General features: G+C 34.1%; 1 protein-coding gene across 1 annotated transcript in view; it reads right to left on the bottom strand.

The window, feature by feature from the left end:
* Positions 1-10,203: 10,203 nt before the first annotated feature.
* LOC110455329 (endoglucanase 13-like) overlaps positions 10,204-27,659 on the bottom strand; it is a 57,172-nt gene continuing 39,716 nt past the window's right edge. The window contains exons 11-12 of the mRNA XM_021505409.1: positions 11,099-11,289; positions 10,204-10,402 (exon numbers count right to left, since the gene is read on the bottom strand). Of these exons, the coding sequence (XP_021361084.1) occupies positions 10,326-10,402; positions 11,099-11,289 (268 nt within the window). The 3' untranslated portion in view covers positions 10,204-10,325. The remainder of the gene's footprint in view (positions 10,403-11,098; positions 11,290-27,659) is intronic.

Below are 27,659 nucleotides of genomic sequence, written 5' to 3'. Positions count from 1 at the left end.
CCAAGGTTTTGGATGGAAATGCTATAGTACATTAAACTTTTACCGAATTGTTTAAAAAAAAATAAAAAATTAAAGAAACACGAATGTAAAGTATAAATATAAATGTTATATACTTGCTTAAGACCACTCCAACATCTCTTATCATACTTTTCGATTGCTTACACCTTTAATAACATATAACGAAGTTAACGATTTGCGTTACAATACAAGTAGACAACGTCTATTTTCATTAATTATAAAAAAAACACATTATATAAAGCGACAATATCGGGATCATGAATTAGCTGCTTGACAGATAAATGACTGACTTTTTTACATGGGTTAGTACAGCAACGATCGATTTTGTTTCAATAAGGAAATATCATTTTGATATATCTCTTTGGTGGTTCTGTTACATGCAATTATAGCTTCAAGTTCTCATGCTGGCAATAGAGATGGTTAAATTCATTGTATTTGGAGCCCGATAAGGATATACTTCCTTAACTAATTAGGAAATATCTATTGAAATATGACACTATCAATTATATCTTTATTTTAATGTCAAAGTTTATTACCTTTATCTGGACTGGATTAAAATACACCGTGGTGAAAAGGAATTATATGTTAAATATGGCCCTGGATATGTGATAAAAGTCTTTAGAGGATAACGTTACATCCCTTGTGGTCTCAGAATTCTAAAATAGTCCGACTAACCTTTCCATGGAAGATTTAATGCATTCTTCTTTTAAAAGAACTTTATGTGTTTCTTGCATGTTCACATCACCTCTATTTGTGCAATATTGATTTTGGTCAATTATTATATTTATTTTCTCAGAAATAATGCATATTGACATGATGGAACAGGCATTTCTTCATCCAAGACTGAAATTATACACTTTCAAATTACAAGTTAAAATTCCTTATCGGTATATGATATTATTTTAATGGATGCCTTTCTCATTTCAACTAACGTGTTTCACATGGTTAATTTAATAAAGCTTTAGAAGTGTTGAGAGCTTTTAATAAGGCAATAACGTTTTGTTTTTATAGGTATTTTTAATAAATGTGTTCAAATATTACACAAACTTAAGCTTGTTTGGATTAATAAAATCTAAGAATCTGCACAAGACAACAAAACACCTTAAAATAGCATAAGGAAAGCCGTATAATAAAACCAAAAACTAACTTAGATTAAACCTTATGTAAAATCTTAATGAAAGAAAGTGTTGATAATTGGTTCGTATAATGCCGTATATACAAACTGCATCGTTAGTACAAAATAATAATAACATAATAATATATGGCATTCCAGAAAAAGACTCGTCCAACACGAATGAAAGGATAGTCCATGACACTGGGATCGTTATGAACATACTGAGGACATGTAATGCCAGCCCTGGATGATGTCAAGTGTTCACGGCCTGGAAAATTCAACAAGGAGATCGCAAAGGAACAGCGGAAAGATAGACCATTGTTGGTATCGCTTGGAAACATGGAAACCAAAAAAAAGCAATGTTTAAAAGTATAAAGAATTTAGGTGGAGAGGAGGAATTTAAAAATGTAAGAATAAGCAACGATCTGACTAAGGCAGAGAGGGAACAGGAAAAACAACTGTGGGAGCAAGCTAAAGCGAAACAGCAACAAAACCCATCGGGGGAATTTACATACAAGGTCCGGGGACCACCGTGGGCCAGGAAAATAATAAAAGTACCGACCACAGTAAACAAGGAGGCCGAGTAACATACCAGAAAAAAATAGTCTCGAACAAACACCGGGAAAAACGCCCAAACCAAAAGTCAATCGATAATCTAAAATGCATGTACACAAACGCCGACCAGTTAAAAAACAAAATGTCAGAACTAAACATTCGAGCAAACGATATAAAACCAGACATCATAGCAATTACAGAGGTAAAAGCAAAAACTAGAATACAGAATATGAAAGCAACAGAATACAGTATAGACGGGAACCAAAGCTACAAGTTGTTTAGTAAAAACATTGAAAATACGGAGGGCAGGGGAATGCTAATACTAATCAACTCGGATCTGATAGCCGAGGAAGTAAACATGGAAACATCGTTCCAGGAGAACCTATTTGTGGAAATAAGTATAACCAATAAAACGAAACTTCTAGTAGGCCTTATATATAGATCGGACTCGGGAACCACGGATAACAACAACAAATTGCAAGATCTGATAGAAGAAGCGGCCCGGAAAGGAAACGGAAAACTAATAATAATGGGAGACTTTAATTATCCAGGCATAAATTGGGAGTCATGGAATACTAGGGGTGAAAGCACCGAAACAAAAGAATACAAATTTATACAAAAGCTTCAAGACAATTTTCTTGTTCAACATGTACAGGAGCCGACAAGATGGCGAGGGAGAGACAACCCGCATACATGTATCCTTGATCTCGTAATAACTAACGATGAAAACTCGTTTTCAAATATTGAATACCAAAGTGCACTTGGTAAGAGCGACCACTGTGTCCTATTGTTTAATGTAATATGCAATATGAAAGTAAATCTACACAGTAAAAAGAAAATATGCTACAAACAGGCCGATTATGAAACAATTAATGCCGAACTGAATAAGATAAATTGGGACGAAGTATTAAATAATTCTTACAGCATCAATGACAATTGGAGCAACTTTAGTACCATAATAAAACAAGTGGAAAAGGAACATGTACCAACAAAAATCATTACAATGGGTAGAAACAACAAACACAGCTTTCCTGCTGACAAGGCAACACTGGAGGCTATCAAAAAGAAACATTCATTGTCTAGAAAGGCGTCTACAAGTAAAGACACGGAAGTAAGAAAGCAGTATAATAAGACTAGAAATAAAGTAAGAAAACTAACTCGGATACTAAGAAAGGAGTATGAACACAGTATTGCAGCAAAAGCCAAAACCGACCCTAAAGCAATTTGGAACTATATAAAATCAAAATCAACAACAAAATCCGATATCGGAGATCTTTACTCAAAGTCTAAAGACAAAACCTCTGCGAAAGTATCATCAGACAAGGGAAAGGCGGATGTACTTTGTAACTTCTTTAGTAGTGTCTTTGTAAGGGCGGCGACGGGAATTACACCGGAACTACAACAAAAGGAAGTAACCGAGGAAATGACAGCTTTGAACGTGAAAGACGAGTCGGTAATAAAAGTGCTAAAAAATCTCAAACCGGAAAAGTCTCCAGGATTAGACGAATTCCACCCAATGTTTCTCAAAAACACTGCCCCATCAATATCAGGTCCTTTGACAAAAATCTTCAACCAATCATTATCAACAGGAACAATACCAGACGAATGGAAAAAAGCCCGGGTTTGTGCCATATATAAGAAAGGCGATAAATGTGAAGCAGGCAACTCAAGGCCAGTTAGTTTAACAACTGTGGTATGCAAAGTTCTAGAGTCTATAGTAAGGGAACATATTACAAAATTCATGAGGAACAATAATTACTTTTCAGACAAGCAGTACGGTTTCATATCTGGAAGATCAACTTGTCTACAACTTTTAGAAGTGATGGATAAATGGACTGAAGCCCTGGACAAAGGCCAGGTTATAGATTGTATATACATGGACTATCAAAAGGCTTTCGATACAGTTCCACACAATAGGCTCCTCAACAAACTACAGTCATATAACTTCTCCAATCAAATAACCTCCTGGATATCAACATTTTTGAAAGGTCGACAACAGAAAGTAACGGTGAACGGTGTAGACTCCGAATGGACTAAGGTAACATCTGGAACCCACAAGGTTCTGTGCTAGGACCACTGATGTTCGTGATATTTGTAAATGACCTCCCAGGAGTAGTTCAATCCGATATTTACTTATTTGCGGACGACACTAAAATATTTAAAATAATACAAAAAGAAGGGGACAGTGTCGAGCTTCAGAAAGACCTTGATGTAATGTGTAAGTGGAGTGACACGTGGCTTCTCAAAATGCACCCAGACAAGTGTAAGCATATGCGAAGAGGCAAGGAAAGAAGCGGAGGGAAAAACAAACCAGAACCAATCTACCACCTAGATGGCAAAATGTTGGAGACATCCGACCAGGAAAAAGATATCGGTGTAATTATAGATTCCAACCTATCATTTGATGAATACATTTCCGAAAAAGTTAAAAAAGCTAACTCTATGTTCGCACTTATTAGGAGAACATTTCAGTTTATGGACACAAAGTCTTTTATTCCTTTATATAAATGTCTTGTTCGTTCACAACTGGACTATGCTAGTCCAGTGTGGGCACCACATCTTCAAAAATATATCGACAAGATCGAGGCAGTCCAGCGAAGAGCGACAAAGTGCCTTCCGGGGATGAAAGACCTCACCTACAGTCAGAGACTTGAGAAACTTAAACTACCAACGTTGGCCTTCAGGAGATGTAGGGGAGATATGAGAGAACTGTACAAAATTATAAACGAAATATATGATATAGAATGTTGTAATGCAATCACACTTTGGAAAGATGCCGCTGATCGTCACAGTAACAGAGGGCATAGCAAAAAAGTATACACTAAGCGTGCAACAATGATGCTTAGGAAAAACCTTTTTTCAATAAGAACAGTGACAATATGGAACGATCTGCCTGAAAATGTTGTCCCCGCACCAAATGTAAATGTATTTAAAAACCGGCTAGATACCCACTGGAAACATCAAGAACTTCTCTTTAACTACAAATCATTAATCAAACCATAGACATTAACGTATACCGAATAGAAATATATATATTTATGTATTGTGTAACATAAGAGTCTGGTATAGAGGACTTTCACTAGTCCTGAACCGGAAATAAACTTAACTTAACTTACAATGGATTTTTCTATTGTCATTAAATGTATTTCCCTTTTATGTGTCTTGCTAAGGAAGTGATCGTGGAACAGGTTATAGCTCAGTCAATCCTTAAAATAGTTATACATTGTAGAATACGGATTTCTTTAGTAGCAACAGTAAAAAGTAAAAAATAAAATAAAATAAAATTAGGAAGTCGAGAAAAGTTCTATTACTAAGGATACAGAGCTGTATTCCTTTTGAGCTATTTAACCATTTATAGCAGAGGAGTTGTTCCCTCACTAACCGTATTTTTTTTCAAGTATCTTATTTATTTAACAGTTTACAAATAACTAGAATTGATTTGTGTCACCTACGTGTAATCAATTTCCACTATTCAAATTTCGAATAGATTTTACTGTCATTTCTATATTTTGTCAATATTAAGTTAATATCATTTCATTTCATCTAATATGTATGTCTATGTTATGTTTCTGTTTCTAAATGAACTGTATAGTTTGGCTATATGTCTATATACTGTACATATGAAAGTAATTCAAAACATTCCGTGTGGTTAGTATTAAAACCCAACAAATTCAAAACGTCTGTTGCGAGTTATTTCTCCAATCATCGCAGAGCCCCGTGATGGACAGAAGATAACTTACAATATACTTGCTTAAAGACCCCCGTGATGGACAGAACATAACTTACAATGTATTTGCCTGAAGAACACCATGATGGACAGAAGATAACTTGGAGCAGACGAGTTTTGTTTTCTCGTAATGTATATAACTAGTGTATTGTAATTTCTATGTCTTTATTACACACAATAAATATTGCCATTTCTAAGGTATGTATTTGTTATATTAACGAATTATGTTCATAATGCTGATAAATAAATGCAAATCAGTTTGTTTTTACTTGGATTTTTCTATTGTAACATAGTGGACGATGATTACTTTTAAGAATATCTCAATTTTGTTACTTAACCGGAATGTTTCTTGTATTTGCAAGCAATTTCATTTATAGCACATGTTTTCTTAATCTTACAAGGGGACTATCTTAAAAAGGTTTCAGTTTAAAAAGTAACATTTTCCTCTAGAACATTTCCAAAAGTGTTGAAAATCATAGATCAAAATTCCATGTGTATGACTACTATTAATCAGGATAGATTTTTTTTCCGGAAAATAGGCCAACATGGATACTAGAATAGCCGACAAAGAACTGTTGCTCTGGACCCTTACTAGTAGGATAAAATATATGTACAAGGACTTATGTTGAAGGGACTGTAATGTAAAATCACTGTTAAGAAATATCATGAAATGTAATATTTGTTTAGAAATGATGCAACAAAACGTAAACTTTCTCTTGATTACACTAATTAAAAGTACCAGTATACTTATGGATTGTTGGAAACAATCAAAATATGACCGTACGACCTGAAGCAAACTAACAANGGGGGGGGACATGGCAAAGCTATGCACTAAAATGCGTGATTATTTTAATTTCCAGTAAACCTCGTTAATTTTAAAATCATATTATGTTATCATACGATGAGACGTGACAAAGAAAGACGAGAAAGGTGAAAATCTTGACATAAGTGTCGTTGTTAACATTTAACTCGGAATCCAACTTTAGTTGTGACGGGCCAAGACGGAATTGCCACATTACGAACCAAGTTAACTTGAGGTAAACAAGCAATGCGTTGTATACAAACTCTAGCCTAGAAATACTGAGTTCCATTCACGTAAAAATATCCATATCCAGAATATATGTCCATATACAACACAGTTGATAGTATGGCTGATCATATCACTTTATTTTCAGTATAAATACTCTTTTATGACATTGATTCCCTGTTTCTTGAGTACGAAATATACGGCAATAGTCCCTTTAAAATCAAGATTGATTAGCTGATGTTACTCTAGATAGAACCTCCTTGTGTCTGATGTGGCTTTACTGATTTAAATTTTGGAACAGAAAAAGGAAAGATTGACTATTAAGACACTTCATTACATTAATGCTCTGCCTAAATAATACAAATTACGTTGATTTATTTTCGTACTTTTTTTTTACAGACATAGGCTTTCCGTATACCATTCTTGAATATTGATGCTTCCAGAATTTATTTGTTAAATGCATTTGATTGTTAGAAACGATATAAAGTGGCAGGAATGAGATATATTAAAGTGTAAGGATGTACTCCCCGGACAGAGATGGTCGAGCGATCGGCTTGCGTAATAACGCCTTTCTTTCCACGTGATATAGGGTCCACTATCATGGAATACGAATAAGGATCAGACGTGGGTGGAATGCAAAACTGCAATTTCCACATCAGTCAGATAAAGAACGAATTAAATTGAGAGGTCATATATAAACTAAGGTACTTTTTTCTTGAATTCATGTTATTAGAATTTCGAGGCAGTATGTAATTGGAATGTAAATATATCGGGAAGATGAAAAAAATATTGGATATAATTGATGACAATTGTCAGCAGTTGAGCGACATTTTTGAACCTCAATATTATATTCTACCATAATATTTTAACGATAGTTTAAATAATTTTATTCTACCATGTCAAAACAGTTTAGAAAGAGTATCAATTTACCTAATACATACACGCGAAATCACATATTTTCGGCTGTTCTATCGTACTTGTTAAATCGAGACTAGTTTTTACTTTGCTTAAAAACCAATGGCTGTACTCATTTTTAAATGTCAATGTCACTTTACATTAAGCTTCTAAAAAGCCAAGGATTGTATATTTTTGTATAAAAAAGGACAAAAGTTATCTCGAGCTTCTTAGAATTATTATGCACTTTTGATGTAATTTACCGAGGGTTGTCAGTTTTGTACCGACAAGGATTTCATGGGAAATGGTGACGTCATTGGAAATCCCTTAAGTGCATTTTTTATTGATATTTGTTCACGATTCCATGGTCTAACACATTACACATATGGTCTAATGGTAGAATATAATATCTATGACTGAAAAAAAGTGTCAAGATGTTTTTACTGAAACCTATCATAAAACACATAGCTCCCTCAAACAAGTCACTTACCGCTGTCAGCAGGATAGCAAATCAAGATAAAATGATCTATATCATAGACGCCTCTATAGATGTATTTATATAAAACAAATTGTTTTATATGACAGGACTACCAGACCATCCCTTTTTAAAAATTGATTTCGGTATAAAAGAGAATGAGTTCGTCATACTGAAGTTTTTTTCTATGGTCTTGACGTGCTCGGTCTGGTTGGTCAGTCAGTCATTTATAACCAAGACATAATAAAATTGCATCAACCTGTCGCAATTGTGTGTTCATCAATTCCAAACGGAAATGCAATACTAAAAGAAAGATACAACGCCTGAGGAGACGTCGAAAGAAAAAATAAAAATAATTATTGAATATCACAAAAAAAACCCACAAAAAAACATCATGTGGTTATGAACATTAATCGTTTCTGGCACAGTGTACTGTAAGGCGATCATGCTGTGAACTGCACTCAACCAAATACCATGACAACAACAGAAGGTGATAAAATACATATATGTGTTCGTGAATAAATATGATTTAGTTTTACAGGAGATATCTTGGTATACATCATTTTCCCCCCAATGGAATTACCTTAATACGCATTACTTTAAAATTTAGAAATACAGTCATGTTAAAGGTTTCCTTGAAACGTTGAAGTACACTTTCAATTCTGTTTTAAGTTTCAGAATGTATCATTGTTTCCTTGGTAGATGTCGACTGCTGACGAAAACAAATACAACACAGGATTTGGAGAGATGTTGATGAGGAATATTGAAGGTAGTGTAGTGGTAGGACGCCGGGCTGGTGACCTTAAGCTTGCGGGTTCGAGTCACGGCACGGCATTGTGATGTATCTTTGAGTAAAATATACTTTACTCCGCTTGTTCCAGTCTACTCAGCTGTAAATGAGTACGTGATTGGGAGTGCTAGCTGTGAGCGCCGAAATGGCAGCACCGGCTGTATGCTCCCCAGGGAGTTGAGAAAGATATTGGCTGGTTGCAAAGGCCCTATAACCACGGATAATAATTTGCGAGGTCGCCCAATGATCTAATTAGGAAACACTATATTTTCTTGTTAATTTGAGGATAGATGGTTATGAATCTGCTCACGAGTGTTTTCGTTTTCAATACTCCGGTACTCACTTTGTGGAAGTTATTTTATTTTGATGTGACCTAGATAAGCATGTCGGGTGTCGTCGATTACTTCGATGACCTAGATTAACATGACGCGTGTCGTCGATTACTTTGATGTGACCTAGATACGCATAGCAGGTGTCGTCGATTCCTTTGATGTGACCTAGCTAAACATGACGGGTGACGTCGATAACTTTGATGTGACCTAGATAAACATGACAGGTGTCGTCGATTACTTTGAGGTGACCTAGATAAACATGACAGGTGTCGTCAATTACTATTATATGACCTAGATAAACATGACGGGTGACGTCGATTACTTTGATGTGACCTAGATTGACATGACGGGTGTCGTCGATGTAGCCGAAGACTTTTATCCTTCCTTTGCTAATATTGTGCCATTTTTTTTTTTTTATCGATTATGAGTTCGAACTTAGGTTTTGTTGACACTTCGGTATTCACTTGATGATAGACGCTTCTGGTGACCAGCAAAGAAACTTATAATTCCGTTGAGAAAAAACAAAATCACAGTACAGAACAATGACCTGATATGTAACTACAACACAAGATTTCAGTGTCTACCATGATATACACTTGTAGTGTCTTGTAACTTTTATAACCTACACATGCTGTGTTTAACATCTGTAGGGGTTCATGGTGGCTTTCCTTTTGCTGGGGTATCTCCCGAATTTCGCAGTCGTTTGTCATTTTTTGTCATATATAGTTAACAAGTTATTTGTCAATTTATTTGAGTTAAAGTGTCAGTTGTAATAAGACACATTTCTTCGCTTCATCTGTTCGCTTAATTCGAATTCTTAGTAATATCCCGTAAAACGATGTGTACGATTCATTTCGAGTTAACAGTTGTCTCCCTTTTTAAAATATTTTTGTTGTAGATTGGCATTCCACTATTGCATACAACGGGTATAAATGAAAATCTTACACGCGTATCTTCTAATTTGGTTGGTCAAATTTATCAGCATTGATGACGCCGCATTGACGTTAAGTATGTAATTTTACATTGAATATATATCAATATTCATTCTTGGAACAGGGAAATATACGTTTTTGTTGAGGTAAGCCGCTCAAATGACAAAGACGGTGGTAACCATGGCGTTGTACCAGGGACTCTGCTGTGTCAATGATCGCACTGCAAACAACGTGGAAAGTGGAAATAAAAGCTTAAATCAACACAACACTCACAAAGAATCGTAAATCACACACTTTCTACACCTCAAATCAGATAACGAACGATCTTTACTATTGAGACCAGATAATTTTATTTTTGTCTGACCTCTGCTGTAATTATGAGGTGATAGCGGGACAGAGATGACAGAGGTCTGGGAGTGGCGATGCTTTATCTCTGGTCTTTGACAGGCTTTCTAGCAGTGTCAGTGTCTTTTACGACTACTGCATCTCAGTGTTGGAGCCGCTGGCAGATCGTGCTGGAGCGCGAAGTGCACCAGCCCTGAAATCGGAAAGTAAATCAATTGGAATTTATTGTTTTATTTCATTTTATTATTTTCTTCATCAGATACTTCCTCCAGTAAATCAGATCCAAATCGTTTGCTATTGATAGTGTCAGGCAAAGTAGCCACACATAAGGAGCATTGGGACATATCCCAACAACGTGATTATGTAACGAGTACTTTAGCGTTATCAATACAGCAAAAAATGTAAGATCTGAATCTAGGTGATAGGACGAAATGAAGCAAACATTCATGATACATGAAGTTCAAGACTTTTAAATAAGAAGAAAAAGAGAAAGAAATCCTTAGCTTAGAATTGAAATAAGATTGTCCTTTTTTGTTGCATTTTTAAACCAAATCTTGCAGTATTAGTTTAACCACAGGCAGGTGACACAACATTCGTCAACTCTATACAGGATGGTTTCAGAGTCGTATTTAACTCTTGGTACCGACAAACTTTGCAATCACACATAACTACAAGCACGTTGCTTTAACAGACAACTGTAATTACACTGAACCGTATAATTAGAGACATGCTGAAGTATCACGAGGAGTAAATATGTAGCTTTATATCTCGACTTATTTTCACAACTGTGCCATTGATATAATGTTGTTTAATCGGTAGTCGTATATTCTGCTTCGTTGTTCAAATAAATAAAATTAAATTAAAAAAATATTATTCAAGAAGGACCCACCTGCTAATGCAGATTGAAAGCCACTGTTATAATCACAAGCCACTTCGTTCTTGACATAGTCCTTCCGGTCATCAGTGTAGTCGTCATGATGACCTGGACCCCCTACCAGGGCTCCATAAAGGATGTGCGGGTTCGGAGCATGAGAATTGAATGCATCCCAGTCACATGTAGCCGGAGGGCTCGGACACGAACTACAACATACATGTATACACTTTATCTTAGCTGAATCAACACACCAAACAGACATATACTTTGACAAAGCTGACTTTAATGAACTACATTGTACGTATACACTGCCATATTGAAACAATGCAACCACTATAGAAATAGGTGACTCTAACAAACAATGTTACAAACACAACCACATAATAAATATGCAAAATACTCCTCTTCCGCAAAAAATAAATAAAATAAAAATATAGTAACAAATTGTTCACCAGGCATGTATATTTCGATAAAACCCCACCAAAATAACAGGCAAACAAAATGTCATTGTTTATCAAAATGTTAAATGATAGGCAAATAAATATCCTAAAATTATAAGATTAGATCCTATGAATGTAAGGACACAGTGACAAACCCGTATGATAAAACATTATTGTTATTATCTGAAAATTCGAATTGAGTCATACCAATGGAAGATGATTTTTTTGAATCAGTTTCTTCAATAATATTCGGACTATTGGACAAGAAAAATCAAATCGCATGAAATTCTCGAACGTCTTTGTATTGCCTAGATGTGTAGAAGAATAAGTTGTTTATAAAAATAAACAAATTACTATCAATACGCATCTACGATGTTGATATCAGTAAGCTGTTTGTTTTGAGATCTGATTACCATAAACAAAACATTAAAAACAAACTTATGAAAGTAACAACAAGTCAATCAGGATTAGGTTGGACTTGCATTGTCAACCTTCAAAAGTAATATGGTAAAACATGTAGGAATGACCAATACACTAATTCAGACCTGAAAATCGAAACAAGAAATAGCAATCATAATTCAAGAGTCGCCAAAACAAAGAAAACACCGAAGGTGTTCCTCAACGATAAATATTTCTTGCAACTTAGACAGGTATATCCCACGAAATACCCATTGCAGGATTTGTCTATCTCGTCCGATTTTGTCTAGCATCTTTATGTTACATTTTGCAGAATTTTATTCATCCGCGCGATAACCTCAAATTGTCAATCTGTATTTTAAATATTCTATTTTGTCGTTATATGCATTGTTGTAGAAAATATAATCTTCACTGTGAAATAAATTGTTTTCTTTGCAAGGACGAACTATATTTTATAGCGGAAGCAATCAAACGCAGCTTTAGTAGTGAATAGGACATATGTATTCGAGGCCCCAGGTGGGATACTTGCAGACTTAAGCAAAATAGAACAGGTTTTCTTTTACTAAAAAGTGCAAAAAAACCACAACCAATTACCTGTAACTGAGCAAGATCAGGTTATATCAGTCTCGTGCGAAGATTCTGTTACCTCCCAACCACGGCCAACGCATCGGTTTGGATCGTGTTACAAAATCCTAGCCCTCGACTGAGATAACCCGATCTTACTCAGTTACAGGTAATGTATTTTATAACTCTCAGAACACATGCGACTCCCATATATCTCAAGTAATATCAAGTCTGTAGGTCACTAACGATCCAAGGACAAAGGGAACATGTCTTTGACCATGGCAGACACAGAAATAGCATATGTATGACAATATTTGCTTATTTGACTGGTCGAAATGTACCGCGAGTGTCTATATCATACTGTAGATTTACCCATTAAGCTCTACTGTTCTTAATATCAAACCATATGGTCCTTATATTTCTACCAATCACATTATTGCAAAAATATGAAATATCATTATAAAAAGCAATGCGTGATATAACCCGTAGTTAAAATGTGTTTCTGAATGAACTGTATTCAAGCTTTGTTTAAGTAATTTCGGAATATAAATGATGCTTTTTGTATCCTAACTGCTTATTATAGTTTGATTTCTATCGTGGCATTCGCAAGACATCAACTTTAATAACACTTGAAATTGCCTGAATGCGCAGCAAAACAAAATGTCTTCATAATTGCTACTGACCTATATCTATAAAATCAATACTATTTTCAATCTGGATTGCAGTCTGTACTTTTATCTTCTCATCAAACACACACGACGAGGTATCTGTTTAATACAGACTACAATCTTAATCAAAATGCAATCTCATAGCTTCAGTTTAAATCTAAACAACGTATATAATTATCATGGTCGTAATAACCAAATTGTTTTTGTTATAGGACTGAGCGTTCTGATTCTCCAAATTGATCACAATCCTAATATTCAATTAGGAAATTTCGAAACTGATTCTTGTCTAAAAAATAAATGTACCTAGGGCAGAATATCCTGTCATCTCAATTCTACTCTAGTCTGAATGACCTGGATTGTGCACAACTGTGGAGCTTAATGTTTAATGATGGGAAACCTTTTTCATAGATAGATATATGTGTTTCTCAACTTCCATCCCCATAGGTTAAAGCTTAAATCGTACTGCCAATGATTAAACAAAGAGTTTATATTTACGTAAATATACATTGGTTTACAAAGCATATATATGTGCCATCATGGTGTTTATCTATATTATTGATAATCGAGGAAAAAAATAATCGATTCTAATCATGAAAAATGGAAAGAGAATTGGCTCTCGAGGGAGGTTCTTTGTCGTATCCTCAATATGAGGAAAGTTTCTATTTTCCTGTCAGTGCCCACGGCAGGTAAAAACTAATCAAACTGTAGGAAATGTCAAAATTAGTTAAGCTTGATCGAATGTAATAATATATTAACGTTCCATAGATTACGCCTAACTACTTGGAATGTAAGCAAACGGTCTTAAAGTGGCATCCGTCCAAAACATTGTTCACCTAACGAACCAGAGACGACATCAATTTACAACATTGTAAAATTACGACCTCAATAAGGTTACCAACCACAACATTGCAGAGCAAACAATCTGAAGACGACTCCCATTTGCATTAACTGAAAGCTAACTGACCAACGACGGTATCCGTTAACATCATTTGAGAGGCTACAGTCTGCTGACAAAGTCAATCGACCAGAACGTACAAATAACAGTCTGATGATGGTATCGATCTTCAATATATAATTGTTTCCTGAGTCCCTGATATGCTGGCGTATATTTCTAACGCTTAACGTGCAATGGTTCTTACTTTTCAACTTGGTACGCAAGTATAGACTGCTCTGGTTTGGTAATATGAGCGTGTGCCATGTTCAGTGGAACAGACAACCACCCCAAAGCATCAATCAGTAAAATAGCACCTTACCAGCAAGAAACTACTAAAATGACAACATAACCCGTAAACTTAACTCAAAATCGATGAAATAAGGACAAAATATGGATAAAAGAGATATGCAAAAGAAGACTCTTGAAAACGTACAAGGAGAATAAAACCTGGAGTTTTGAGGGATAAGCGTCTCTTCCTTTACCGACGACACTCTCCATGTTAATCTAGGCCTAATCCAAGTAATGCTACGTTCTTAAAACATAACATTTGGTAGCAAGAACAAAATTTCGGGTCACAAAAAATCATACCAAAAACCAGCGACCTTCCTATTACACAAAGAAATGAAATCGTTACGGTAACCATAAAACTTGCCAATAATCTTCGTGATGTTTTTGTTTATCCGTCAGTATTCTATCATGAAAATCATAATTATTTAGAACAAGCTCCTGAATACGGATTCGAATATGACATGTAACCAAAAAAGGTTGGAGAAACTGTAATGAAAGGGTTAAGAATCATGGCATTACCTTAATAGCCAATTTATACCTTAATAGCCAATTAACACCTTAATAGCCTATTAATACCTTAATAGCCTAGTAATACCTTAATAGCCTAGTAATACCTTAATAGCCAATTAATACCTTAATAGACAATTTATTCAAATAGTGGGTTCCTTTCGATAATATATCCTTAATTTAAAACTTTTGATGTCCTCATATTACAATTCCCTTGTGTCACAATAACAGAAAATAAAAGCACATAAAAAGTGATACCAGGTTAACCTAACAAAAAATATTCTCATCTTCTAGTCTAAAAATATATAAAACAAAATTCAGTTTATTGAAGTTTTTGGGCACCAGTCAATTTCATTTTTTGATTTCATTTTTTATAGAAATTCCCTTTTTTCAATTAAAAAACAAATTATGCAATTTAGATGATAACTTGATGAACAAGAAACAAGAAAACGTTTACTAGCTTAGCCACTATTACATGATTAAACGCACAGTCATGTGCTGAATAGAGACTGCAGCGGTGTTTAAACACTTGTTTGTTATATACAGCAGTCTTTACTTTCAGATACTGGACATGTTATTTGATAAACATAAGGACCAAAGAGGGTTTGTTCATGATAAATATTGAATCCCAGTTACTTTGATTAAAAAGAATACTATTAATTTTGTCTGGTAGAGAGTCGGTCTTACCGATCCCTGTTTCTGATACAGAATAGATAGGGATGCTACTGTGTAATTGAAGCAGGGTCTTTCAAGCTAGACAATATGAACACAGTCGGAAGTACCGTGATGTAGTGTACAATGAATCCGGCAGATTACACACAGTAGTTCTATCACAATTAATCACAGACGAGTTATAGGGTCTCATTTGTCTTACAAACGGTTCCTCATACGACAGGGACGTATATAGACAATCAAATCTTGGAAAAAATACAAATCTCAGAAACAGATTGAAGTAAATCACTAAGGCTACAGGAAGGTTACTGATAAATCATTAGATCATTATCATGAAGAAAAGGTTAACGTTGCTAGAAAACCCCATTAAATACAACCCCGGAGGAATTCTATTGTCCATGTTTGGCGACACGCCTTAACATTATAGAGCTAAACATATAAGCTGTGTGTATACAAGATCAACTGTTCGCAAAAGTAACCAAAACATGAAACGCCAATGTTCACCAGAACGCCGTTATTGAAATTCAAATACAAACAACACATTTTCGTGCGTTATTCGTGCATTGTGAGATTGTGTCCTAAAGAGTATTGATAGATAAAAAAATGTTAATGAAAACAATAGAAACATCTACTATCGAAGATATGTTATTTATTATCAGAGCGATGATAATCTATTGCTGTTGTTTTGACCTGTAGATGTTTACACAGGTTTGATGTATTGATCGTTATTGACACATTCATTCCGCTGGCTTAAGGGAGTTTTGCCGATTTGTCAAATATTTCCTTCGTGTAAATAATATTTGATGAGAAGACAGTGCTAAGAGACGGGGTAATTAATTCAGTCTGCTGAACACACTTTTATAAAGATAAAGTCATGACGTCCAGATAAATCAATGGTATAGAGACAAGGCCATCAATGAAGCTGTTATTGTGATGAGGTAATGATACAATCTAATTAAATACACTGTCATAGAGACAAGGCCATCAATGAAGCTGTTATTGTGATGAGGTAATAATACACTCTAATTAAATATACTGTCATAGAGACAAGGCTATCAATTAAGTAATAAGGTAATACTACAGTCCAATTATATACAATGATATTGATATTAGTTTATTGTTTAAGTCCATTGGTGTAAGATGATATTGTGATGAACAAGGATATTTCTAATGAACTTCACTTTTATGGACATAGGTTTTCAATTAAATCATATGAAATACACTGTTACAGCGTTTAATAAAAGTATTGTGTCCAATGAGATACACTGTAACAAGTACAAGATTCAGTCCAATAAGGTATACTCGTTTCAATAGGAAAGAGTCAAGTCTGTCCAATCAGATGAACTGTTAAAGGGTGATGTCATTTTTTCAGACCAGTCAAATACACTTTTACATTTGATGTTAGGACGAAATTTCCTTGATGTATTGGATTAACTGTGAAAATGTTAGCAATCATATGAGAAATTTTAATGGATTAGACCTACAGTAAAATACATTGTATGTGGCAAATCAAATTAGATTCTGATGAAGAAATCTGACCCCCTTGTTACTTTCCTATAAAGCTAGGCTTTTACAGAAACCTGTATGAGGTATTTAAAACTCTGTGATATTTTTACACAAAAAAAACCCATTGGTGTTTTGAAGTTTTAATTTTGTTTTTGTTTCCGACGAACATATTTTAAGCTGACAACTAGCAAAATCTTTTCTGCAGCCTATTGGTACAATGCAACACTGATATATCGTTACACGCAAAGGAGCACTATATTTTCTAATTGTTTTCCTGTGTTTAAAGATTAAAACAATTTATAATTACAAGTAATATGTAATTCGGTACACACCGTAGCTGCCATACTAGTTAATAAGAGCGTAGCTCTCGGGCGCCCGAGCGAAGCTCTTTAATGGTAACACATGCGTGCGTATGCAGCGTTGCTTCCCCTTTCTACACCTTGCACTTATTATTTTCCGCCCGGAAGTAGATGTCAAGTGGGGAAACCGGAAGTGTATCCTTGAAGCAAAGACAATTGTGTTTCAACCCATATATTAACATCTTCATATAGTGAAAGCAACACCCATGTTTTATTACTTGTTTATTTAGATAAAAAATAATATACATTCGGAGTGAAAAAAGTCTATCACATAAAATGTGATACTAACAGGCATGAAACTTCGTTCAGAGATTATCATACTATGATGTCACAAGCACGTCACAATCCATCGGCCTTCATCGGTTATTTCCGGAAGGATGAAAAATAACCGGAAAAAACTGATGTCCGTTGCATTCATCTCTTTGTCGGTGCTTCAAGACTTTTTTATTTCATTTTTTCCACAGGCACAAAAAGCAAAAATGCGGATATTTTCTGAAGATCTTTTTTTGTCATCAACCCGGTTCTGTTGTTTTTTCTACTGGAAGATCTCTTCAAAAAAGAGATCATTTAAACTTTCATCAGCTTTTGATTTCCATTTGTTGAGAATATGAACGAAATAATTGACATATTTGAAAGTCTGGATATAGTCTTTACATTATTTATCCATCACCACTCATGAAAGTAGCAATGGAAAATGCATTTATGACGAAATTAACAATAATTTTCCAGACAACCAACCCAAGTGCAACACCTTTTTTAAGCATTGTATTACTTTTTCACAACGCGTGCCGAATTATAACTAGTTACAGACAGAAATTGTAATTTTATTTGACATCAGTACCTGTCAAACCTTTGTGACAGTTACACAATTTGAAATTCAATCCGGTGTTTCAGGATGGAACAGTAATTGAGACTACATATCCATATCAAGACACTTTCAGTTACATCAAAGTTTTACAAAATTTTTTTTTGTTAATTTCATTTTTTAACTACTTTTCTATACATTTACTTAGACTAATCGTCAAATATGTAATATGCACATTTTTCTATAGTAATAACTAAAGAGTTTTCCCCCAGCTTATCTCAATCATTCTTTTTGTGCCCTGACGGAAGCACGCAGAGGGTTTAATTCTTAATATGGGAGGAAGCTGGAGTATCCGGAGAAAAATCCGCGTGGTCGGACAGGTGACCGGGTTTAAATCCGGCCATCTTGGTGAAGGCGAGCGCGCTATCCACTGCGCCACCGACCCACCACATACACAAGAACAAATACTAGCTTTGACTGGAAGAAAATGGCGTCATTGATGCAAAAATTATATTGTGAATACATTTTTACCAATCATCAATGACATAAAAAAAAAAAAAAAAACGGTAAACGAGGCAAGTTCGGCCATCCCTGATATTTTTTGTTTTTGAGCTAATATTTACAAGTTTAAGGATCTTAGTTAAGTTGACGAGGAAAACTCTAATGTAAAATGACTTTAATAACAGGAGGAAATTTCTTTTGAGAGGATAGAAAGAAAATCATGATCTCGCTTCTAATTATGGGAACTTTTTTTTTACAGTCGAACGTGTAAGACACTAACAGCTTTAAATGATAATACATGAATGCAAATCACTCACAACCATATTGCTGTACGATAAGAATTTATTGAAATATGAATTTGGGCCCGGACAGTTTCGGCCAATGATACCGTGGCAAGTTCGGCCCATGTAACACATAGAAATTTGTAGAATTGGCGGTAAAATCTGACGTTGCATGCTTTATGACGTCATAATTAGGCTGATTCCAATGGGGGCCGAACTTACGGCCATCCGATCTTCCGACAGGATAGTTAAATAGTGTTCAAAAGCGGACGTGCTGCCATACTTACTAGAACGGACTTATAAAAGGCCGAACTTGTCCCTATCTCCCTATTGTTATGTCGGTCTTAATCTCATTAGAGCTTGTGTTTTATTGTTATTCCTCGACTAGCCGACTTTTAATAAAGTTTATCTTATCTCATTCTGAAAGTTGTATTCTTAATCAGTAAATATCAGAGATCAACAAAAGTTACGCTCTTTTAAGGCTTTGCCTTTTCATATTATGAATGGTATCGCATGCAAATAAAGTAACGGGCGATTTGGTTGACGATGGAATTTTAATTTGCAATAATGATTGTGGATAACATGGTAATTTCAGGTTCGTACATCGCTACTTAATTTAACGTTACGTTGGTGTTGTTCCCGTCATAAAATTGTATGTTCTTGAAGGGAAAGTATTCGTCACCCATGAAGGTTATTTATTTGTTTAGTTACAAAGAAATGTACTATTAAGGATGAAGTTATTGTGTTAAGACTAGTTACTTGCCGGATCCTCTGTTCCCCCGCGTGTAATCTTGACATTTATTTACGGTATACAAACGATAGTTATACTATGGCAAACGTGTGTTGATAGTTCGCCAACCGAGCTTCAGATATATGTGGTATTTAACGGGCAACAACTAGTTATGAAAGCAATTTTCAGTCGACATATGTAAAGATATAGGACGTCAATTGTATTGTGTCAATGGTGAATATTTTGTCGACTTATCGGGTTTAAATACAAGAGTAATGATAATTGATTGATTGTTATTCTTAAAAGCGTTATCTAAAGAAATTGATAAGTATTATGTAAATCTATGAAAAACTATATAGATAAATAATTCAATAAACTTTCAAATAAAGATTTGATTTTGAATCGAGCAAGTTCTTGATATTTGTTTTTATTTCTTTTCAAAGTGCGATGATTATTCATGCATGAGAACTTTCTTTCACATTACAGCCTTTCAAATAATGAGAGTTGGTTTAAGAAAGGGTTTTCTCTCATTTCAGTGTGTTTAAGATAGAGCTGTCCAGGGTAAGAAAGGGGTGTAAGAAATTCTTATTTTACACCAATTTCAGTGACGTGACGTAACAATGGCTCAACAACGACGTGACGTTTTAAGATTCGTTTCGTCAAATGGGCTCAAGGCCAAATTGGTAGTTAGTTCAAACGTATTTTCAGGTGTCTGAGCTTATTCTGGTAGTTGAAATGAGAGAAAAATACTCTGTCATGCCCAATGGTGTATGATAGGGAAATTCCACCCTCAGGATTTTCAAATTTGACAAATCCCTCGGCAAAGCCTGAGATTTTTTACCAAATTTGAAAACCCCTCGGGTGGAATTTCCCTATCCTATACCCCTTGGCATGAAACAGTCTTATACTCTTCAGGATACTGCAGACTGATTTTTAGTTTTTTCATATATGATAAATATATTTTATCATCTTTCGTTTACAAATTCTATTTCGTTTTAACGTCAATGGACCTAAAACGGGACACTTGCGACAGAACGACCCAAGAAATTGGAGTGCAAGTTAAATAAGCATTTTTATGTTTACAATCACCATATAATATTTTCATGTCAATTCAAATGTACATAAGCTTAATTGGCTTTTTAGTATGATTACAAAGACAGTTAAAGGTTAGAAAGTATTTCGAAAACATAACACACATCAATATTTAATTGAAAATTGTCCCGTTTTGAGTACACTGACGTCAGTTCTCCTGATCAATTACACTTCTTCTTTTGTGTTACATTTTCAACCTCAAATAATTTGGTCTTTATATCAGTTAAATACTTCTTATTTTGCATGTAATTTAACTGTACTGTAATATTTGTTATATGGATAATTTTACCTCAGTAAATGGCATTTTTATTATTTATTTTCCGAATCTGCGATAAAAATTATTTATAACTGCGACACATGCATCGGTAAATCATTTTCAATTATAGCTACTGACGAATAGTGTAATTGTGCTTATCTTATTTGTGTTGGATTTGTCCAAAAGTAGAAAATAATCTTCCATATTACTCCTCAGTGTTGTTTATGAAAGCTCTATGATGGGATTATAATCTCTGAAACCAGAGAAATGGGCTAAAGATTTCAGATCAGTCGACGTTAGGAAATATTCTAACCTGCAACGCATGCCTTCCAGGCCGAGCATATAATTCATATCTTGATCTCAGGATCCATTAAATCTGCATCCATCATTTCCAGAACCGCTGAACTTGACGTACTGCTTTTTTTGTATAATAATTATATTGTATTGTAATATCCATTTTTATACTTCAAACAATATTAAAATCACCTGTTATTATAATCGAATCATTATAAAAATAGTATTTATCTTGATTCAATTAGTTACAACAAACTTGAATATCTATCTTCTGAACTTAGAGAAAACCGTTTGCTTAGTAAAATCAAGACTTATATATTTAACCATATCATTGATCACGTATTGGTGTACTGCTGTAAATTCAATAGGGATTTGAATGGAATCTGTCTAATCTGTCATTGGGGTGAGAGCTTATAATGAAATTCAATCCTCTTTCATATTTTCATTACATATCAGCCTATATTTAAGGATGACCAACAGCAAGAACAGGTTATCACATATTTTCCTCCTGCGCAATAGAAATGCTTTCCTTTTTATATGGTTAGATTATTGCCGACAATTGACACAAACAGTGCCGTTACATGTATGTCCTAAATGACACTTTGAGATTAGAATGTATGTGAAAGGATTGAAATTCTTCTTTTAAGCGCGTCTTGGGAAATTCGGTTGGCCAGAACAGCGTTGGAACATAAATGTCGAAAGGATTTATTTTAATCCTGGCCAATTACATTTAAAACAGTATTGGAAATTGTGTTCCACTTTTCTTTGTGATTTCTTTCAGTTTCAGTTCAGATACAAGTTTAACATTTTTTTATCAAATGGTGAAAAAAACATTTTTACTTTGGTTACCAGTTAAATCAGGCGATAGACGTCAATAGTTACCGGATCTGTCGCAATTTGAATTTGAAACTTCGCACAATGATTGCTCCCAGCATAATCTAACAGAACAATGGAAATATTTGAACAGTTTTCAACAGGAAAACATTCAAGTAAAATAAAGTTCTCAAAGTTATTGGTATATAAGATCTACCTGTTTAACAGAATTATAAAGATATCAACTGCAAGAGTCTGCATTTATCTTATCATAATCTCGTATATGTAGGGTGTTTCTATTAATATACTGCTAAAGTGGAAATGTTCGTGGAGTAGAAATATTCGCGATTTTTCGCGTTGAGTCATATATACAAAAGCGGACATTTTCACACGCGAAAACGTTCACTTTTATAGTAATATAAAAAGGATTAAGAGTGAAAACAACATACAGCTAATGCATTCTATACTGCGATCAAAGTTCATGCTTAAGGCAAGTAAGACTTAACCTATATGAAAGCTTGTAAACATGTTATTCTTAAAACGTCTACTTGACGGTAATACACGTATATAATCATTCATTGCAATACTAAATATTTAGACCAAAACAATTAGGAAAGAACCATTTTCATAAAAAAATCCTTTTGATACCTTAAACGTTTCACACTTGATTCACTACTTAACGAGCCTGATTTAATTATCAGAATAGTCTATAAAGTTGAATGTTTTTGATCAGTAAACTTCTTACATTGTAGCTAATGTTACCTTCACGAAATACTTGAATAAATGATGATTAAAATCTTAACTGAATCTTGTTGTTGGTACATTGTAGCTAACATATTCCTGATTTATTTAGGGGGTTCTAAATGTGGTACTGATACTGCTTACTTATGCGATGTATGTGGTTACGAAACCATTATCATTGGGATTCATGACGTCTTTCTTTTCGATTTGGTGTTTCCACAATTTGTGTTGTTGTTTGGTCATACACGACCATTGTCCTTGCTGTAGGCGCTGAGGTATAATTTTTGTCGCAATCCAAAATGATAATGCCTTCTTTTTATATATTTTCTTATGAGTTTGGTCGCCCCAAGGGATTTAGGAAATGTTTACTACAAGATTGATATTGGTAGACATAGCCAATTATATAATATTTTTGATAATAAATGTATCCTTTTGCAACTTTGCATTATCTGTAAAAAAAAATATACATATATTTGTTATTGTATTAACAATAATATACACTTTGAAATCGAACTGAAAGGAAACGATCCTTTTTTGGAACTAGATTTGCCCCCGGTTTTTTTTATTCTATCACTGTCGTTTGAGTCGAGAATGCATTTAAGTTTTACATCATTTTTTAATAATCTGTCTAATATGTCATTGGGGTGAGAGCTGATAATGAAATTCAATCCTCGCTAATATTTTCATCACATATCAGCCTATATTTAAGGATAACCAACAGCAAGAACAGGTTATATGTATCACATATTTTCCTCCTACGCAGTAGAAATGCTTTCCTTTTTATATGGTTAGATTATTGCCGACTATTGACACAATCAGTGGCGTTATGTCCTCAATGACACATTGAGATTAGAATGTATGTTAAAGGATTGAAATTCATCTTTTATGCGCATCTTGGGCAATTCGTTTGGCCAGAACAGTGTTTCAACATAAATGTCGAAAGGATTTATTTTAATCCTGGCAAATTACATTCAATACAGTATTGGAAATTGTGTTCCACTTTCGGTGTGATTTCTTTTAGTTCATGATACAATTTTGATAAAAAAAAGATACCAAATGGTGAAATAACCATTTTTACGATTGTCACCAGTTCAATCATGCGATTGATGTCAATAATTACCGGATCTGTCATAATTTGAATTTGATATCACACCGTGATTGTTCCCGGCATATTCTAACAGAAGAATTGAAATATTTGAGCAGTTTCTAATAGAAAAACATTCCCATGAAATAAAGTTCTGAAAGTTATTGGTCTATAAGATCATTTTTGGTTGAGAGATATACCTGTTCAACAGAAATGTATATCTATGGTAAGACTCTGCATTGACTATATCATAATAATGTACTAGTAGGATGATTCCATCAATGTACTGTAAAAGTGGACATTTTCGTGGTGTAGAAATAATAGCGTTTTTCACATAAATTATCAACTTTCCCACATGGCAATCAGTGTAAAGGGCCACAACGCGAACATTTCAAGACGCGAAAACGTTCACCGTTACAGTAATATAAAAAAGATTGCGTACACGAAATATGCATCCAATGAATTCTATACTGCAATCATAGTTAACGATAAAGGCACGTAAAACTTAACCTTTATATGAGTTTATAAACTATGTATTCTCAATAAGTCTACGTTACGTTCATACCCGTATATTATCAATCATTGCAACATTTTCTATTAAGACCAACACAATAAGGAAGAAAACATGATAACAAAATGTTCCTTCTGCTCCATTAAACGTCCCACATTCGATTCGCTACTTCACGAGTCTGATCTAATTATCAGAATAACTGTTTAAATGCATGATTTTGGTCAGTAAACTGTTTAACTTATTTTACCTTAAAAAAAACCCCATTCAACCTACGATGTGGAATATATTTACCGTGCTTAAATGGATTTGATATCCACTTTTGATATTTCTGTGTCTATGATGATTAAAATCTTGAACACTGAGTCTTGTAGCTAACATTATTCCAGATTTATTTACGAGGTTCTAAATATGGCACTGATAATGCTTACTCGTGCGATGTATGTGGTTGCGCAACCATTATCATTGGGATTCATGACGTCTTTCTTTTTGATTTGTTGTTTCCACAATTTGGGTTGTTTTGTAAAAGTCATTTACGATAAAGTCCTTGCTGTAGGCGCTGTGGTATAATTTTGGTTGGATTCCAAAATGATAATGACTTTTTTTTATATTTTCTAATGTGTTTGGTCGCCCAAGGGATTCGGGAAATGTTTACTCAAGATTGATATTGGTACGTAGGCATAGCCTATTATAGAATCTTTTCGATAAAAAAATAATCCTTTTTCTGTAAAAAAGTATATATATTTATTTGTTATTGTATTAACAATTATATACACTTTGAAATCGATATGAAAGGAAACGATTAGGTTTTGGAGCAACTAGTTTTGCCCCCGGTTCTATGAGAGATAGTTGCTAGTTAATGTATATATTTTTATGCAATAACTGTCACCGTCGTTTGGCATTGATGTTGAGTCGAGATTGCATTTTTGTTTCTTTTCTTACTTTTTTTCTTAAGCTTCTTTTTTTAAATTCCAGGACGTAATCTTATATACTTTTTTGTTATTTTGAAAGCATTGTTGTTTCTTTTTAGACAGTTTTTCATATTTTTTTATGCTACATGTACATATATTTAATATATTTTAATTGCAAATACCTTCATATCTTCAATGTGACTTTGCATTAGGTTATTTGAACCTCACGTGCATTTCTGGTTATGAATGTTACATAACAGCTTTTATCGATGGTAAGTCTACTTCCTTATTAACAGAACGTAAATAATAATTAACTATAATGAGCAACTATTTTATAATTGAGAATTGTTTCTTTTCGTTAAAGAGCATTCAAAAGGAATGAGAAAAACCCTGCTTTTTGAAGGAAATGAAACATCAAACATCCGGATATCAAAATTTCATTTTGTATGTATTTGAATTTGTTCGTGCATTCATGATTTTCGAAAAATCACATTCGCAGGAAATGGCTTATGAAACAACATGTTTTGCAATACAGAGGAATTGATGAGGATATTTTTGTCCGATTATTTCTATAAACAGCTACACAGCTCATAACCTTTGGGCATATACTCCTATTTCCGTAAATGTGATATATACAACCCGACTTAAAGATGAACCCCAGCCATTGTCAATTTTATTCATTATGCACAGTTTTGCTTAAGGGCATTGTCAGACAGCACTGTTAATGCAGCATTTCATAACAACGTGTTTTAAAGGGTTTCCACTCCCAACTGAAATAACACTTTTCTAAAAGGATCTGTTGATGGAAGTCCAAAAAACCCAACAACAGTGCAACACAGTCGAATTTGAAAAGTAAGGGACAGTACAATGCCATGTATAAGTATGATGTGCCACATAAAGGCCTGCATTATATGTGCTCACGTGGCACCAGGAAGCCTAACAAGAAAAACAGAAGTTCGCTCGATATGAATAAATGGTACATCGTCTGCCCATCTTTTTACGCCGGATCGGCAATTATTTAGTGCGTTTATATTTTTATAATTCTTCTCATATCTGGATCATATTAAATATTTTTGCTTATAAATAGAGGATTGAAGAAAGATCGATTTAAATGCACTTATCACTGATAATATTTAACAACCATCTTGCCACCATTAATAATTGTAACCGTTATATTTCAAACCCAAAGAAAATATTCCCATTACTTACACTCTCAAAACTTACCTTAATAATGACATCTTTTATACTTACACTTCTAAATAAATAACTTTATATTTTTTTGCAACAACAATTCACTTTTTCACTTTTAAATATTTTTACCTTTCTTTACACGTTTGTGCAAATCTTCAGAGTTTGTCAAATCCGGGTTAATAATTAACTTATGAAAGCATTTTCACATATGTTTTTTTTATTTATCGGATGTTGTTGACAACCTATTAGGATAACTTTATTTTAATTGCATTTTTATACCACTGTAACTGTATTTCACACTTTTGTTTTCCATTGTCATTTAAGTGTCATTTAACGACACGGAGCTTCGTGAAATGCAGGTTGATGAAGATTATTGGGAAGGTCCTTGGTCGCTATCATTATCCCATAGGGGAAAATATCTCTTTTTGTAGAATGAAGGTGTTCTTTTCCCCCAATTTGTTTTGATGAACGGAGTAAAATTACTGTGTTTGTTTACCTAGATTTGACGTGGGCACATTTGCAGGGTAAGAATTCATAGCAGAATACAACACCAACACAGGTTGAACAGATTCATCAGGGGAATCACGATCGCTAGGATGAAGCTTTCGAAAACTAGCAAATCGTTAAACCTTTTTTGTTTTGAATTTTACCTGAGTTGTGAAATTTGTTTCTTCTGTAATTGTATGCATGTCACGCAACAGAGTCGGCCAAGTTACTTTGAAGAATTTCACAACTTAAAGACCAGAATAAATTGATAACATTTAATAAAATAACAAATAATAAAAATAATTCAAGTGTTACAAGTATTACTAATCTGTCCCTATCTGACCAAGGAGCTCCTTTGATATCCTGCCTATATGTAAATATCACATATTTACTACATGTAGATAATCTTATCCAGCTTACAACATGTCAGAATAACCGGATACCCATAACAGGCTACATAATAACCAAATAAATGATACTCAAAATCATCCGTAAATACACTCTCACTGAGAGACCTTTGTAATTAAA

This window comes from Mizuhopecten yessoensis, unplaced genomic scaffold, assembly GCF_002113885.1.
Source record: "Mizuhopecten yessoensis strain PY_sf001 unplaced genomic scaffold, ASM211388v2 scaffold8195, whole genome shotgun sequence".
Classification (NCBI taxonomy): Eukaryota; Metazoa; Mollusca; class Bivalvia; order Pectinida; family Pectinidae; genus Mizuhopecten; species Mizuhopecten yessoensis.
The sequence above is the reverse complement of the archived record's forward strand: the minus strand, read 5'-3'. Positions and strand labels throughout refer to the sequence as shown.